Below are 16,181 nucleotides of genomic sequence, written 5' to 3'. Positions count from 1 at the left end.
TTGCATTAAAAGCCGCACCATTTGGTGCAGAATTCACCCCCTCATTGAGAAGAGCTGCAAGAGTAAACTGCAATAAAATGGGCATGCTGCACCGCATATCAATTTCCAAATGGTTGGTGTGCAGATTTTTTCGCAGTGTGTGGACAATATTTTCAAAATCTCATCCACTTTTCTACTACTCTAAATTCGCTACATGTGAACATGGCTGTAGGGCTAACTTACATGGGCATAGGCGGGCATTGTAATATGCAATCCTAAATGCTCACCGATTTACATTGGGCCATTCAGACTTGAACGTGCAAATGAAAGGTGGAAAAAAAAAAAGTCAGCATGTCTTATTTTGGTGCATAATATGTCCATTATAAGCTATGGCGTTTACAATACGCATGCAAATTTAACTGTGTACTAGTCTCATGTAAATATGCGCGTAGTATGCAACCCCCATATGCCTCTGTGAGTGAGCCCTTAGTATTTTCTGTGATCACCAAGTAACCCTGTCACAGAACTGTTACTGTAGCTAAGATACTTGAAGAAAAATGGCTATGCAGTCAATCACTCATAAGTATTAACAGACAAGTTTTTTTTGGCTGCTGTACAAAAACTAAAATATAGCACAAATTTATTTTTTTTGCAAATTCGCATAGCACTCAGATGTAGTAATTATTCTTCGAACATTCAGTGGATCACAAAAGGTAGTTTGGCCTGACCAATATTTGTACTGGAACAGCTGCTTTCCGCAAATTGTGTACAAAGTGAATGAGCGGCTCTACTACTAATTACGGAGGCGTGCTACATTAGCGCTGCAGTGTGCCTCGCCAGTCGATTTAACAAGTTCTACATCTGTAAATCAAAGCAATAACCGTATAATGCTTAGGCTGGCCATACACATTAGATAAATGCTTGAGCACCCGAAGGCTCTCTCTAACCTGCCCACATGGCTCGGTTTGCACGTGTTCTGAATTGGGAGGGGGGGTGAGTGAGCCACTTCCCTGGCAGTGGCTCATCTTCCAGGGCAACAAAAGAATTGGGAAAGTTAAAATCCAACAGCCTGATCCTCATCTGCCATGAGGGGTTTGGATGGGGTTGGTGGAGTCGCTAGGCTAACGTACACATCAGATATAATCAGTCCACAGAAACCAGCAGGTTTGGTGGATCTACACGTGTATGGCCAGATTTATATTGGCGTTTTAGTTTGGCATTACAAACCTGGTATATTATTCCTTAGAAGGGTTTTTCCTACATAGTAAGGGGATAGATCACCTCTAGGAAAGACCCCAACGTACAGGAGTATGAACACTTAGGTTTAACAAAAAAAAAAAAAAAGTGTTCAAGCAAATGTATTTTTGACTGAAAAGCATTTTTTTAAAAGTAGGGCTTTATTACGAATTTTGCATAGTTTTGCTTCTGTAGCCTCTACACATCGCAGAAAGCTGTTTACAGTGAAGTCTGCCAATAAGCTCTTCTAATAGCTCAGTTTCCGGCCCCCATATCTCCTCTTCTGAAAGATCTTCCTAGCAGATTTATGACCAGATCAATGTTTAACTTGGTCATAAATCAGTATAGATCATTCAAGAGAGGTCATGGAGCGGCTGGATCCTTGAGCTGCCAGATCAGCTTTGTGATAGACCTTCGAGCGAACAGCATGCATTTTATAGACTGTGCTATATGGAGGAGGCAGAAGTCAAATGATGCAAAATTTATATAATAAAACCCCATTACAAAAATGCTTTTTCAGCCAAAAATACATGAATTTAAGAAAGAAAAAGCCCCCCAAAAGGTGTCCATATCATCAGGGTGCCCATAGAAATAAAATGTATATCTGCCCCCAAATGTAGATGGGAGTGCCCCGGCTCTAACCTGATGGCAGATAATGGGGAAAAGAATGATCAGACATGTTGAATTTTTACATGTCCCTTCCTTTTTTTGTGGGAGGCGAGCCACCTTTAGAAGTGCCTGGCAGCACTGTATTTCCCTCTCCCCATTGAAAACACATACATAGCCAAGTGTGCATATATATGCGGTAGTCGGTCGGAATAGATATTGGCAGACAGCTATCTCAGGTGTATGGGCAGCTTCACTGATCAGAGCGAGTCTGACTGCCAGAAGTCATGCCAATCTGAGCATCAAAGCATATCCTACCAATAGGCCATAATGGGAATACCTCATTAAATGATATAATGTCTGACTGCCTAGTAATAGTCATAGTACCTACAGCAATATTTATTTACAGATGTATAAGAATGAAATGCTTCCTCTAACTGACCAAGAATGAAGCACCAATGCAGTAACCATACAAATACAAAAGGGTACAATAACCAAGACATCCTGGAGCAGAGCATAGTGATAACAGAGCAAAAGCAAGCATTCTGCATGTGCAAGCTAAAAAAAAAACATTTTACTTCTGCAGTGCACTTTAGCAATTGCTAGAGTCAACAAAAGAAATTTAAATAAGAATGGAAATAAAAAACCCTGAGGGATGCTTATATTTCTTAGACAATACAAGAAAAATAATTTCAATATATTTCTATATATATAACACATTTTTGTTGCAAAAGCTAGATTTCTTTTTGTACATTTGTGCGCTCATGTTAACCAGCAAAATATACATACTTTGCTTAAGTGCACATCCTAGAAAAAGGGGGGGACATATGGTTTAGCTGGTTAGCTACTGTACTGTTTAACTTGGGGACTGCAATTTGCAGAATGACCACAGTTTTATCAGACAGAATCACTAGTCTATGAAATGGTCATGCAGAAACTGTACTGCTGTTGGTGAGCCTGCAACAACATGACATAGTTAAAAGGCCACTTTTTAAAGCCCTTGTAAAGAAAACGAGCTGCCTTTTTCTTAAGTTACCTTATTTTGTGGTGAAGCAGTCCAACAAAAACACTCACACTCAGCTATTACCAGTTAGAATTGAATTCTCCAGGCACATAAAGGGTTAAGGTTGGGGGCCACAAACCAGCAAATTACACACAGGAACCAGTTTTATTAGCCATTTGCATACCTTGTTTGAAAGGATAAGTTCCAAACAAAATGTAGTCACTGAATATATACGGTCTTAACTAGAGATGAGCGAGTATACTCGCTAAGGCACTACTCGTTTGAGTAATGTGCCTTAGCAGAGTATCTCCCTGCTCGTCCCTAAAGATTCGGGGGCCGCCGCAGCTGACAGGTGAGTTGCGGCGGGGAGCAGGGGAGAGCGGGCGGGAGAGAGAGAGAGAAAGATCTCCCCTCCGTTCCTCCCCGCTCTCCCCTGCAGCTCCCCGCTCCGCGGCGGCACCCGAATCTTTAAGGACGAGCAGGGAGATACTCGGCTAAGGCACATTACTCGAACGAGTAGTGCCTTAGCGAGTATACTCGCTCATCCCTAGTCTTAACCATTAAAACTTAATCATTGCAGCTTTTAAATTCATTATTATCCAACCACAGCTATTAGATTTCAATAAATATTCATAATATATAAAAAACAAAAATGTAAAAAAAAATCCTCGAACTTTAACCTGCATAATTTACCTTCCTTTCTGCCATATAGATCACTAGATAAGTGTACTGTACATACTAATATATACAACATTTCCTTTACATACATATGTATGTATATACAAGGTTTAGTTTTAATTAATATTTACTATACTTCATTGATAAATATATATATAAAAAAAGATACAGCTTTGAAGAGTGTGGAGGTTGCAGATTTTTGTGGCAAGTAACATGTATTCCTATGCAATAAGCAAACTCTTACAATTATCAAGATCCTTATTTGATAATTGTGTAGATTGAAATCATAAGGACAAAAGCATCAATCAAATTAATATGGCCTCTTTTTGAAGGAAACTATTTGCTACCTACTGCATGACTGCAGGGTATGCAATGGGTGCCTGATAATAAAGGGCCCTAAGAGATGGCCAACCTGCCACAGGAAAGGCAACTCCTGGCCACCACAGCCTACATAGAGTTCAATGGACATATCTATTGAGGCTTAATAGAGTTACATAAAACGTAGAGCAAGCGAACTATTGAGCTGTACGGCGAGTGTAAATCATAAAATGACACGTGCGTGTCCCAGCTCTGGGGCTCTTACTTATCAGGCATTAATGGCATATCCATCTGTGTCCTTGAAATGAGAATGCCCCTTTAATATTTTGCTCACCACCACCCTTCTGTCACGACTAAGCTAATACACTGTACACATGTACCAAATTGAATTCCCCTATTTCACAAATAGAAGTAACGTGGTGAATTTCCTTTTTCTATGGCTTTGATGCTTAACAATCCCGTTTTCAAAGTATAGTTAGGCTTCCTGCACACGTGTGTATTTGCATTGCGGAGTCCGGGCTCCGCAGCAAATACAGTCTATAGTATTCAATGGCAAAACAACATTTCATCTCCACAAGCCTAAATAGATTGTGATTTTTCTGCTTGCAGCATGCTGCGATTGTGTAGGTTATGCATGGCTGGCTTCCATTGCAGTCAATGGAAGCAGCCCGTCCCGCAGCACTTCCACAGTGAGCACTGCAGAAGTATTGCGGGATCCGCGTCAATACCCAGCACCGGCAGCTGCGGAGCATGCGTGAGGGAGTGCCGGCCGACACATTTGCAGCGTGTGCAGAAGCCATCGGACAGGTAAGCCCGGGTCACCGGCCGGGCACTAAGATGAAGTCCGCTGCAGGAATCCCGCATGTGGGGTCCAACCCGCCCGTGTGTAGGAAGCCTTACTTGGATTGTTAGACGTCAAACCCTCTTCTTACTACAACCCACTTTTTTATGTTGCCTGACTTTAAATTTGTAACACATGAAGCAGAGTAGTTATATCTTAAAAATTGGATGGCTGGAACTAGTAAAAGCATGGCGGGTGGCGGCAAAACGTTAGGCAATAAAGTACATTCTTGAATTATACCTGAAATAGGTCTTTAAGCTGCATGTAAATATTAGGTTTCTATGAAGTAGAAAACAATTTGATAGTGTCTGTCAACAGACCAGGCTTCACTGAATTGGAATACAGGTTCTGCCAAACCAAACATGCATGTTAATAGAAAAATTAAGATTGATAACCATTAAGTGTCCACATGCAGATCAAGCAGCAGCAGCAGTATATGGGCAGCAGGAAGAACCCAAAAAAAGTCTTCCTTGGGGACAGCGGTCCCCAAGATCAGAGATTATGAGAATGAGCTTCAAAATAAGTAAACAAGTAACCTAAAAGATACTGTATATACAGATGTAGCAGAGCTAAATTTGTCACTTAGCACAACTTATGCTTTCACAAGATCTAATCAAGTGGGTTTCACATAAAAGTGGAAGTTAACGTGATAAAAGAAAGAGGGGAGAAAAACTACCACTATGGGATAGCTGCGATCAGTACATGGTCCGACCGGCGGAGACCAGTGTTAGACAGTTGGGCTGTGCTTGTGATGGGAAAGGAGAGCATACTTTTTCTCCAAGAAACCCTTTACGGTTCACAAGTCTCTAGTTTGCAGCAGATTCTGTTGCCGATCTGCAGCAGACTTCACCCTTTCAAATTAAAGGGGGAAAAAAAAAAATCTACTGCAGATCTGCACCACAATGCGTAACTAAATCCGCCTCAAACCAGCGATATGTGAACGGACCGTTAAAGGATATCGCACCGCAAACATATTGACTGACCTGACAGCTCTGAGAGGAGGAGACACATCACAGTCTCAAACTATCAGATATATTTGCGGTCGATCATGCGCTCTGGGCTACTTCCATATCTCACACGGACCTGAGATGGATGTGGCTCCCGATGGTCACACCCTGAACAAGAGTTAAAGTATTGACTCAGTGATTCAGCTCTGCTATATCTACATTGAAGGCAGCTTGTAATCTGAAAAGGTTTTTTTTTAAATTAACACACATTTAGGTAAGATAATACTGTTATCTATAGCACATTGTATACTGTTTCTTAGACCACTGAGGAATATCGTTTTAAAGGGAACCTGTCAACTCGATCATGCTGTCCCAACTGCAGGCAGCATATTATAGGGCAGGGGGAGCTGAGCAGACTGATACATAGTTTTATGAGGAAACATTCAGTATAACTTGTATTTTATTCATTTCTATCTCTGCGCATTCTGAGCTGAACAGTCCAATGGGCGGAGCCATCAGTGATTGGCAGCTGTCTACGATAGTGCATATGGAAATAGCTTTCAATCACCCATTGGACCACCAACTGGACCTCTAAGCTCACAATAAGCAGGGATATAAATGAATAAAACACAAAAATTATACTGAATCACGTCCCACAAAACCATATATCAACGTACTCAACTCTTCCTGCTATACAATGTGCTACATGCAGAATAGACTGGATTTCAATGTGATGGTTTCCCTTTAAGGAAATTTTTGACCGCGAGCTGTTAAAAATTCAGCTGTACCCTGTGTCATTGCAAAAGGTACCTGGCTTACACCCATCTTTAACTCTTTAGTGCCTGGAGGATGAGCACACAGGAACAGATCCTTTTTCATGGACAGTATCAGAACTGAACACAGCACAATTCACAGCTCTAAGGTCTGAAATGCATAGATCTAGCTGAACAAAAAAATATAGATATTTCAGTTTAGTTTTACATGTACATTTATAAAACAATTGCTCGCTTTCAAAGAATGTATTTCAAAGAATTCAGAAATGTTTTCTAGTGCAAACACTTGAAGGATTTAGGGAGCAATAAATACAATAATTGTAAGTATTATACAAAGACCATCATTATCATCTAGTATCATCACATATATCTAGTATCACTGGATGCAACAGATCACTACAGAAAGAAGCAAATGTTGAAAAATTAGAGGTGCAATTGTTACAAAAAAATTGCAGATTGAGGTAAAAAGGAAAATGATTCTTTGGTAGTCAACTAGTTTTAAATTAACGCAACCACAAAAGACAGGCAGATGTGTGATTTCACCTAAGAAAGGCACAAAAATAAAATAGGCATTATAGGCAATTCTTAAAATTAAAAAGAAAAAAAAAATTGGGGTGCTGGTAGCTCAACAGGACACAAAGACTAACCGGGAAAAGCAGACTACATCGGTCGTCCAATTCATTTTTTTTTCTTCTTCACAAGCCTAAAGCTATGCAAATGACCTCAATGATTATGCAGGGTGATGCAAAATTACAATGGCTGAACCAATCTATTTGACAATGCGGACAAAGTACAATATCGGCATATCACCAGGACTACCTATTTTGTACTGTCCACTTTTGGGTACAACGTCACTGCAATCAAGTTGGTTTTGATCAAAGTTATAAAAACTAGAAGGAAAAAAAAAAATAGACCTTTCATTATTCCAATAATTAAATTAAAAATTGAATACACAAAATGTGATTGCTGCTCCCTTCACCATCATCACACTGAGTGCTGCAGTGAAATAAAAATTAAATTTCATTTCTGAAGTCTTTGCAAATACTTTCCCATTTTATAGTGTACAGACTTGTTTATGAATGGAGGCATTATGAAAGTTCTAGTAAAGGGCTCTGCAGTGAACTGCTCCACAATGCATTGCAGACATCCCATGCAGCGCATATGAATTATTTAAAAAAAAAGTATAAGCCAAGTAGAGTAGCTGCTACGTCATTGTGACAATTTGATAGCCGCCATTCTCTAGAGCAGGTGGTTTTGCTTCTGTAGTTGTTCTTGGCTTAGGTGGCCAGTCTGGATCGACCAACAGCTCCTGTGCTAAGTGCATGTATTTGGCTTTAGGAGTCTTCTTTTTGCAAAAACACAAGAAGGACAAGAATCGCGCGGCCCAAAGTTCATTTGCCTCCTACGAAATAGAAATAGTTATTAAATTACATCATTGAAGTACCTGACTTTCTAACGGTTGACGTCATAGAATACAAACTGGCATACAATATCAAGAATGGTCTTTTCTGTGTGCAGTAAAATATATAAAAATGTAAGAATAGCAGAACCAGGAATACATGGTTGTGTCACGTTTAATAATGTGCATTTGTTAGTCTAGTCCTGAGGAGAAACGTTACTGCAAGCAGTTACAATAGAGGCAATAGCTACACTTCCATGGATGCAATCCTTTCACAAAGCTACACACCATGCATGTCACACACATTCAACAGTCCAGCTAAACACAGATGGAGTGAAGAGATGAACAGCCACAGAGATAAAAAGGCACATGACGCTGCTTAGTTGCTAGTGCAATAGATAAGGGGACCGCAGAGTTGAAGCTGCCTAATACATATGAACAGTGAAGTTCCAACCTGTGGGGGGTGGGTGACCGTGTGGGACTCTCCCTGCTTGTCTCGGCTGAACACAAGTTTCCAGAGTATGATATCAAGGACGATATTCTGCGAGAAATTGTGGGTAGGTGGGTAGAATTAAAAGCACCAGTTCATTAGACACATGCAAATTATATTAAATATTTACAACAGGTCAGTAACTCATTAGGACACAATCACAGTGCTCAGTTAAGAGGTACACGGGAAACACAGTTACAATTAGAGATGAGCGAGTATACTCGCTAAGGCACATTACTCGAGCGAGTAGTGCCTTAGCCGAGTATCTCCCCGCTCGTCTCTAAAGATTCGGGGGCCGGCGCCGGTGACAGGTGAGTTGCGGCGGGGAGCGGGGAGAGGGAGAGAGAGATCTCCCCTCCGTTCCTTCCCGCTCTCCCCCGCCCGCCGCCGGCCCCCAAATCTTTAGAGATGAGCGGGGAGATACTCAGCTAAGGCACTACTCGCTCGAGTAATGTGCCTTAGCGAGTATACTAGCTGATCTCTAGTTACAATCAAAATTATTCAGCTCCATTGCAAATGAGGTTTACTTGACGAAATGTACAAACTTTCAGCTGTTTGCAAAAAATAAAGAACCATTTAAATAGCGCAACACAACATAAGTGTTTTCTCCAAATTCTACACAAAATGCCAATTTGACTGGCTATTGCAGTCTCAGAACCACTTTATGCCAAGCATCTTTAGTACTTAGTTGAGCACCCTTTTTCTGTTATGAGCTGCCGCAAACATGAGGCCTAGCCAGGCACCAGCTTTTGAGTGTTCCTGCGGAGTCTCATCGCATTCCTCATGGGTAATGGCTTACAGTTCACTAATATTCTTGGCTTTGCATGCTTTAACTACCGTCTTCAAATCCCAATGAAAATTTTCTATGGGGTTTAAGTCAGGAGAATGATGTGCACTCCAGAATCTTCCAGGACTTCTTCTGAAACCAAGCCTTCGCGGACTTTGAGGCATGCTTGGAATCACTGCCTTGCTGGAATGTCTAACAACGCCCAAGCAACAGCTGAGTAGTTGCAAATTAATTTATTTGCCAGATTTGCAATGAGGGTTGAACAATTTTGATTGCAATTATATTTGTACAGATAGAAATACATGATTTAAAAAGTGGTTCAGTGCATTTTAACATTGCAGATTGGTGAAATATTGATGCTTTTGGCAAGTGGTTTGTAATTAGAAAGACACTAAAATCTAAAACAAAGCTATGCCCACCTTCACAAGTGATACATATAAAATGAAAAATAACGTAACTCTGCAAATACTATAAAAAGTCTTGATTACAGGAATACATTGTTTTGGATGTACTGCTCCTACATGGACAACTACAATAAAAGACGTGTACCGTATATACCGGCGTATAAGACGACTTTTGAACCCCGAAAAATCTGCTCTGCAGTCGGGGGTCGTCTTATGCGCCAGTAATACAAAAAAAAAAAAAGTGTAAAAAAAAAAAAATTTCATTACTCACCTCCCCCGGTGTTCTGTCGCGCTCCGGCAGGATGTCGCTCGCTCCTCGTCCCCGGCGCAGCATTGCTTTCTGAATGCGGGGCTTGAAATCCCCGCTTCCAGAAAGCTAATACACACGCCGGCAGCCATCACAGCATTGAATGGCTGTGATTGGCTGAAGGCGCACGTGTTAGCAATCACACCCATTCAATGATGTCATTGAATAGTGTGATTGGCTGAAGCCACGTGCGTTTTAGCCAATCACAGCCATTCAATGATGTCATGGCTGCCAGCGTGTGTATTAGCTTTCTGGAAGCGGGGATTTCAAGCCCCGCATTCAGAAAGCAATGCTGCGCCGGGGACGAGGAGCGAGCGACATCCTGCCGGAGCGCGACAGAACGCCCGGGGAGGTGAGTAATGATTTTTTTTTTTTCTCCACTGTATACCGGCGTATAAGGTGACAGTTGGGGGGTCGTCTTATACGCCCCGTCGCCTTATACGCCGGTATATACGGTATGTAACCTCGCAGCCTACACTCAATGCCTACTAGCAAGAAGTGGAGTATGACTGCCGGGTCAGAAGACACAGAGCTTGTTTGTAACCTTGGGAGATACATAGGTCTGCGGAGCAGCTGTATGCACAAAATATAGAAGAAACATTAAAGACTTTGTAAAGTTGCTTCATTTTAATTTTAAATATATCGACAATAGGAAAAAATTTGATTGCAAAGGTTGGATTTTAACTTTTACGGGTTGCACCAAAATCTAAAAGGATAGGGGATAACTAAGATCCCAAGAATGTGGATCCTGACAACCCCTGTATAAACGGAACAGAGGACACGGTTGGACCCCCACGATCATAAATTCATCTTTTATCTCGTGGACAAGGTATAACGTTAGATTTTGGTAGAATCCTTTTAACACAAATCTAACTACAATGCCATACAGTATATGTGCCTGGTCACAAATCAACCTGACTGTAGATAACTCAATTCTTGTTAGTTCATTCAGTTTGTAAACACTTACGGCTGCCTGTCCACGAGCTTTCGGTATCCTGCGGCGGATCCCCGCCGCCCAGGTGCAGAAGCCGGCAGACAGATCTCCGCTGTCAGCCTGACAGATAGGCTGACCGCGGAGAATTGCAAAGATTCCCCGCTGGTGGACAGGGGCGGAAGCGCTCTCCATAGCGACGCTATGGAGAGCTTTCACTGCGTTCCCTGCGGCCGGGGAACGCAATTCAAACCCGTCCGTCGACAGGCACCCTTTGTTTTTTCACTCTAATTAACTTAATATAAAAATAAGAGTAACTTTCCTGTTACCTATTCATTAACATTATGTAATAGGTGAAGCTTTTGAATTACATGTATAAACGCACTAAGTAGTCTTTGTGAGAACATCAATCTTTCCGAGAGAAAAACACAAATGCTTGAAAACAGTTACAGCAGTTAGTTTAGAAAGGTATATGGCGACTGTACTGTTGTGTGTAAACCAGACATTACCGTGCTGCTACAATGAATAGTTATTAACCCCTTCCTGCTGAAGCCCTTAATTTCATTTTTCCATCTCCACATTAAAAAAAAAAAAATTTAAAAAAAATCATAATTTATTTTTCTGATGACATAGCTACATGAGTTTATTTTTTGTTGACAAGCTGTATCTTTCAATTATATTATGTAATGTGCCATATAATGTATGGTGCCAATTTTTATTTATTTTATTTTTTTTGAAAACAGCATATTTTTTTCTGGCAGGGTTCATGGGATTAATAATGCGATATTTTTTAAAAAGAACTGAACTTTTTGTTCTCAAAATTGGATTCCATTGCAATACTTTTTTTTCAGACTCCATACGATATTTAGGGGTCTGTTATGGAATAAGCAATCTGCTAATATTAAATTGGAGACCTTTCAAAGGGATACAAAATATGGAGGGTTGGCAATTTCAAATATTTGTATATATATTTTCTGGCATCTCAATTGCAGTAGTTGAAGGTGTGGGAAGAAAAGAAAATGGAGTGGAGTTTACTATTTAAAATGACAGGTTGTAGCCCCCTATAACTGTATATGAGAGAGATCAAAGGGGAAAAAAGGACTATATCTGATAATTACTTTAATACTATACACAAATTCCCTAGAGAAGTACTAAATTTCCAGAGTTTTTTAGGTTGAAGGGATTTTCACCATGGGAGAAGAGATGGGTAATCTTTTTGGAACAGGTACATTCTGGGGGTCTTTTTTGTAGTCTTGAACAATTTAGAGAGCTTTACGATCTTCCCCATAGTTATTTTTTCCTGTTCCTTCAGTTACGACATGCTTTTGCTGCTCAGGCCCAGATAGTGAAGGAATTCAAATATTTGGGAATTGTGGTATTTTCTAAGCCTCAAGACTATATTTCTGCCAATCTGCTTCCAATGGTACAAAAGTTTGAGGATAACATCAAGGTCTGGAATAGTCTCCCATGTCAATAATTGACAGGGAAATCTTTTCAAAATTGTTTTGATGGCACCACTCCTTTTTATATACCTTTTAAAGAATAAGGTTCTGTTCACACTACCGTTGTGGCTTCAACCATATTCGTGATTAGTCACACTGGTGCCACCAGTAAGATTTCCCCACTGTCCATTTTGAAGGCACGAATAGTGTTACATGCAGTACTATTCTTCCCATCAAATATGACAAAATCTCTAATGGAGGTGCTTCTTACATAAAAGGCGGTGTACTAGCCCAAGGCCCCTTAGTAATCACTGTAAAAAGGCATATTGATGATCCCGAAGAGGTTGAAAAGCAAACAAATGAAACCCATGATATAACCATCAACATTGGAAATGGGGGTTGGAGAAGGAACTTTTCTGTATGAATATTTTATCTAGGCACTGCTTACACTTTTTCCCCTTGTACAGTATTAAGCACCCTTCAGAAAAAGGGTCATGTCATTCAGCTATAGATGTGAAGAATTTCCCTTGATAAAGTGAGCATTATGATTAAACTACAACACCCTTTGGGAAATGAGCAAAAATAGAAATTTCACGAAATGTAAGGTTTATCGTAAAAAGACCACATAATTATGGCCATCTTAAATAAATTTACAGTAGCAACCAGCAGATTGCACCATAGGCCTCTGTAAGTAGGGGCACGATAAGCCTTCTCTCAAGTAACTAGCATAGCACAATTGGACCAGCTCTATTACTTACATGAGGTACCTTCTGTCTGTCCATTTGAAACAAGATATTTGCAGACTGAAGTCTGCACATGCTTATTAGAAATATATAAAGAGAGCACTCTTGACAATACATGACTGCAGTGCAATAAATCAAAGCAATGGGTGTCACAGAGCAAACACGCAACCTAACTTGCTTTGCGAAATGCAGCATGCCTTGCAGCAATGAATGTAGCAATAACAAGACTTTCATACTTACCGTAAAATATCTCTCATATCATTGGGGAATACAACTGAAGACCTTGGATATAACTACTGCCACTAGGAGGCGGACACTAAACAGAAAGTGTTAGCTCCTCCTACTGGCTATACTCCTCCTAAAGGCACCAAGCTAACCAGTTTATATGCAAGCAATAGGAGCAACCAAGTAGAATACAAAAAAATATATATATATATCTCAATAGAACATGAAAAATGTCTTAACACTGTAACTCAGCATAGCACCATGTAAAGAGAGCTCTCTAACAAGGAGGAATATATGTGAAAGTACTAAAAATAGATTGGGGGGGGACGACAGCACGCACCCAATGAATGAGACAAGAAAGAGATTTTACAGCAAGTACAAAAATCTTGTTTTCTTGTCTATAGCATTGGGGAGACACAGCTAAAGACCATGGAACATTCCAGAGCAGTCCCTCAAGGGTGGGGAAAATGTAGAAGGACACATGCGGCGAGTTTGTAGCTGTCTGTAAAACTATGAATGAGGGATGTGTCCGCAGATGCAAAAGTATGCACCCAGTAAAACTTTAAAAAGGTGTGCATTGTCCATGTAGAGGCCTTACACACCTGCATAGCGGAACCCCCATTGCATACCATTCGCGAGGCACCCACTGCAAGAGGAGCCTGTGCGTAACACAGAATGGATGCACTTTGCCCTTGACACGGTAGGCTTCTACTACCGCTGAATGGATCCACAAAAGAAAGCACGACTTTGGAGGCCGCAAGGCCACATCTTGAGCCATTAGAGATCACAAACAGAATCAAAGGGTCCAAAAGAGACTGTCAGAGACATAGGTCCATACAGCTCACACTAGATTCAGCATGTGAAGGGCACGTTCTCTTGGATGAAGGGTGTTGGGACAAAAAGAAGGCAGGACGATGTCCTCATTAAGGGATGCAAACACCATCTAGAAGGGAGGGAACAGGATGCAGGACCACCTTGTCCTGATGAAAAACTGAACAGAGGTTTGGCTCACAAGGCTGCGAGATCTGAAACCAGGTGGATTGAGGCAATCTCCACCAAAGGAGGCCGATTTCCAGGTTAAAAAGCGAACTGGAACCTCACTTAATGGCTCGAAAGGATAGAACTACAGCGCATCCAGTACTAGATTAAGATCCCAAGGTTGGACAGGAGAATAGTGAGTTAGTTGCCTCTTTTGGATTCATTTTAAAAATGCTGACTAGTATGATCAAGCCTGCCTAGAATCACAATGGATGCCCTAGCAAGGTCCAATATGACCTATGACAGGGAGCTTGCCCATTCTGATTCGACGGGCAGTGGGAGCTTGACGGGCGTTATGCCTGTAGTCTGTTCTAATGCTGCCAAACTATACAGTTATGTTAAAAAACAGCTTGAACAAACCAAATATAAATTTTGTGTTGCAGTGAGGGCACAGATAGTATGTGGCTCTGGCTGACCCCTGGCAGAATCTTTCACTCTGAAGTTAGACATGATGTTAACAGGCCACAAACAGTATTTTACAGGGGAAAAAAAACTGCTGTATAGGTGTACTGCAAGGTGGTACTGCAGGATGGGCAAAACAGCAGGGTGGCTAGTTGCCAGGCACAGTTTACCCCCTCTGGAGCTGGTCTGGAGAGCGATCGACAGAAGGATTACTGCAGGCCGACTCAAACTCAGTGTAAGGAGTAAATTTCCGCGGACTCTAAACACCTGAGAATGGCCTCACAAACCCCAGCCAGCCTTTGCGATAGGCTGAAGATGGGGAACATGGAGGAAGAGCATGTGAGGACAGGCTATGTAGAATAGAAGGCCGGACAACGAGAAAAGCCATTGGAAAAAGGCGCGCTAGGCAGAGAGAGAAGAGGAAGGAAACCTCCCTGAAAAAATGATTGACTAAGTAGCGTATACATGCTTGCTCATGGGCATGGTTCAACTAGGCCTGAAGCCTGGGTCTAAATTTGCTGTTATGGCCGGTGTTTCGTCGGTACAGAAGATTACTTGCACAGCAAATGAGCGGACAGAGATATATGCCGATGTATAACTGAATACACACTCGTGGTATGGGCAGACACCACAATAGAGCAAGCGAAGATGAGAAGAAAAACATCAGTTCAACGATCCGCAGAGTGTGACACTGTAAACCCCATTCTCCACTCCAGGGGGACGGGAGAGAAGCCCCCCACATGCGAGTCCCAAAAGAGGACTGTCTAAGGGGAGAACATGTAGGTAGATAAAAGGAGCCCTCCGTAACAGATAGCATGAGAGGGAGACAGGAGGTAAAAAGGGGAATTAAAAGAAGCATCCCAAGGCCTGGAGATGAAGAACCCCACTTAAGGATTTAGAGAACCATGCCCACCCCAAGTGCAGGACCGTAACCTTGCGCCTTCCTATGGGAAACAATGGGGGTTGTAGTGGGTAGTAAGCACAAGAAGAATACCTACCTTACTGAAGAGAAAAATACCCTTTAGATAAAGGATGGCTCCACAGTTTCAGCAGTGTCCCCCCCCCTTGCACTCACCTGCCTTTAAAGAGGAAATGAGTGCTTTGGTGAAAGGGGGTGGGGGATGTCAAGTTAGCGCTTACCTCCATTACTTTTGCCCTCCTTGATGGGTAAGGCTGCCTGTCCACGGGCATTGCGGTATCCCGCGGCAGATCGCCGCCGCTGGGAAGCAGGAGCCAGCTGACGGATCTCCGCGGTGGGCCTATCTGACAGATAGGCTCACCGTGGAAAATTGTGACAATTTGCGTTCCCCCGTGAGTGTATTATCGCCGCAAGGAACGCAGTGAAAATTCGCCTGTGGACAGGAGCCCTAACAGAGGGTTCTGCCTCCCTGTATTCCCCTTAATCCAAGAGTTTCTGAAGACCAGCGACAAACAGGTCTACCTCCTACAGATGTCAAGCTAAAACTGTTTAGCTTGGTGCCTGCAGGAAGGGCATAGTTAGTAGGAGGTGCTAACACTTTCTGCTTCGTGAACACCTCCAGGTAGCAGTAGCTATACCCACAGTCCTCAGCTGTATCCCCCAATGATACAGACGAGAAATATAGTTTTGTTCTGTAAAATAATTAAGTAACC

General features: G+C 41.8%; 1 protein-coding gene across 1 annotated transcript in view; it reads right to left on the bottom strand.

Annotated features, from left to right (window-relative positions):
• Positions 1 to 3,356: 3,356 nt before the first annotated feature.
• ATP13A3 (ATPase 13A3) overlaps positions 3,357 to 16,181 on the bottom strand; it is a 99,248-nt gene continuing 86,423 nt past the window's right edge. Inside the window, exons 32-33 of the mRNA XM_066601726.1 lie at positions 8,235 to 8,321; positions 3,357 to 7,783 (exon numbers count right to left, since the gene is read on the bottom strand). Of these exons, the coding sequence (XP_066457823.1) occupies positions 7,586 to 7,783; positions 8,235 to 8,321 (285 nt within the window). The 3' untranslated portion in view covers positions 3,357 to 7,585. The remainder of the gene's footprint in view (positions 7,784 to 8,234; positions 8,322 to 16,181) is intronic.

Source organism: Eleutherodactylus coqui, chromosome 1 (assembly GCF_035609145.1).
Source record: "Eleutherodactylus coqui strain aEleCoq1 chromosome 1, aEleCoq1.hap1, whole genome shotgun sequence".
Taxonomy (NCBI): Eukaryota; Metazoa; Chordata; class Amphibia; order Anura; family Eleutherodactylidae; genus Eleutherodactylus; species Eleutherodactylus coqui.
This window is presented reverse-complemented; position numbering and strand designations above follow the sequence as displayed.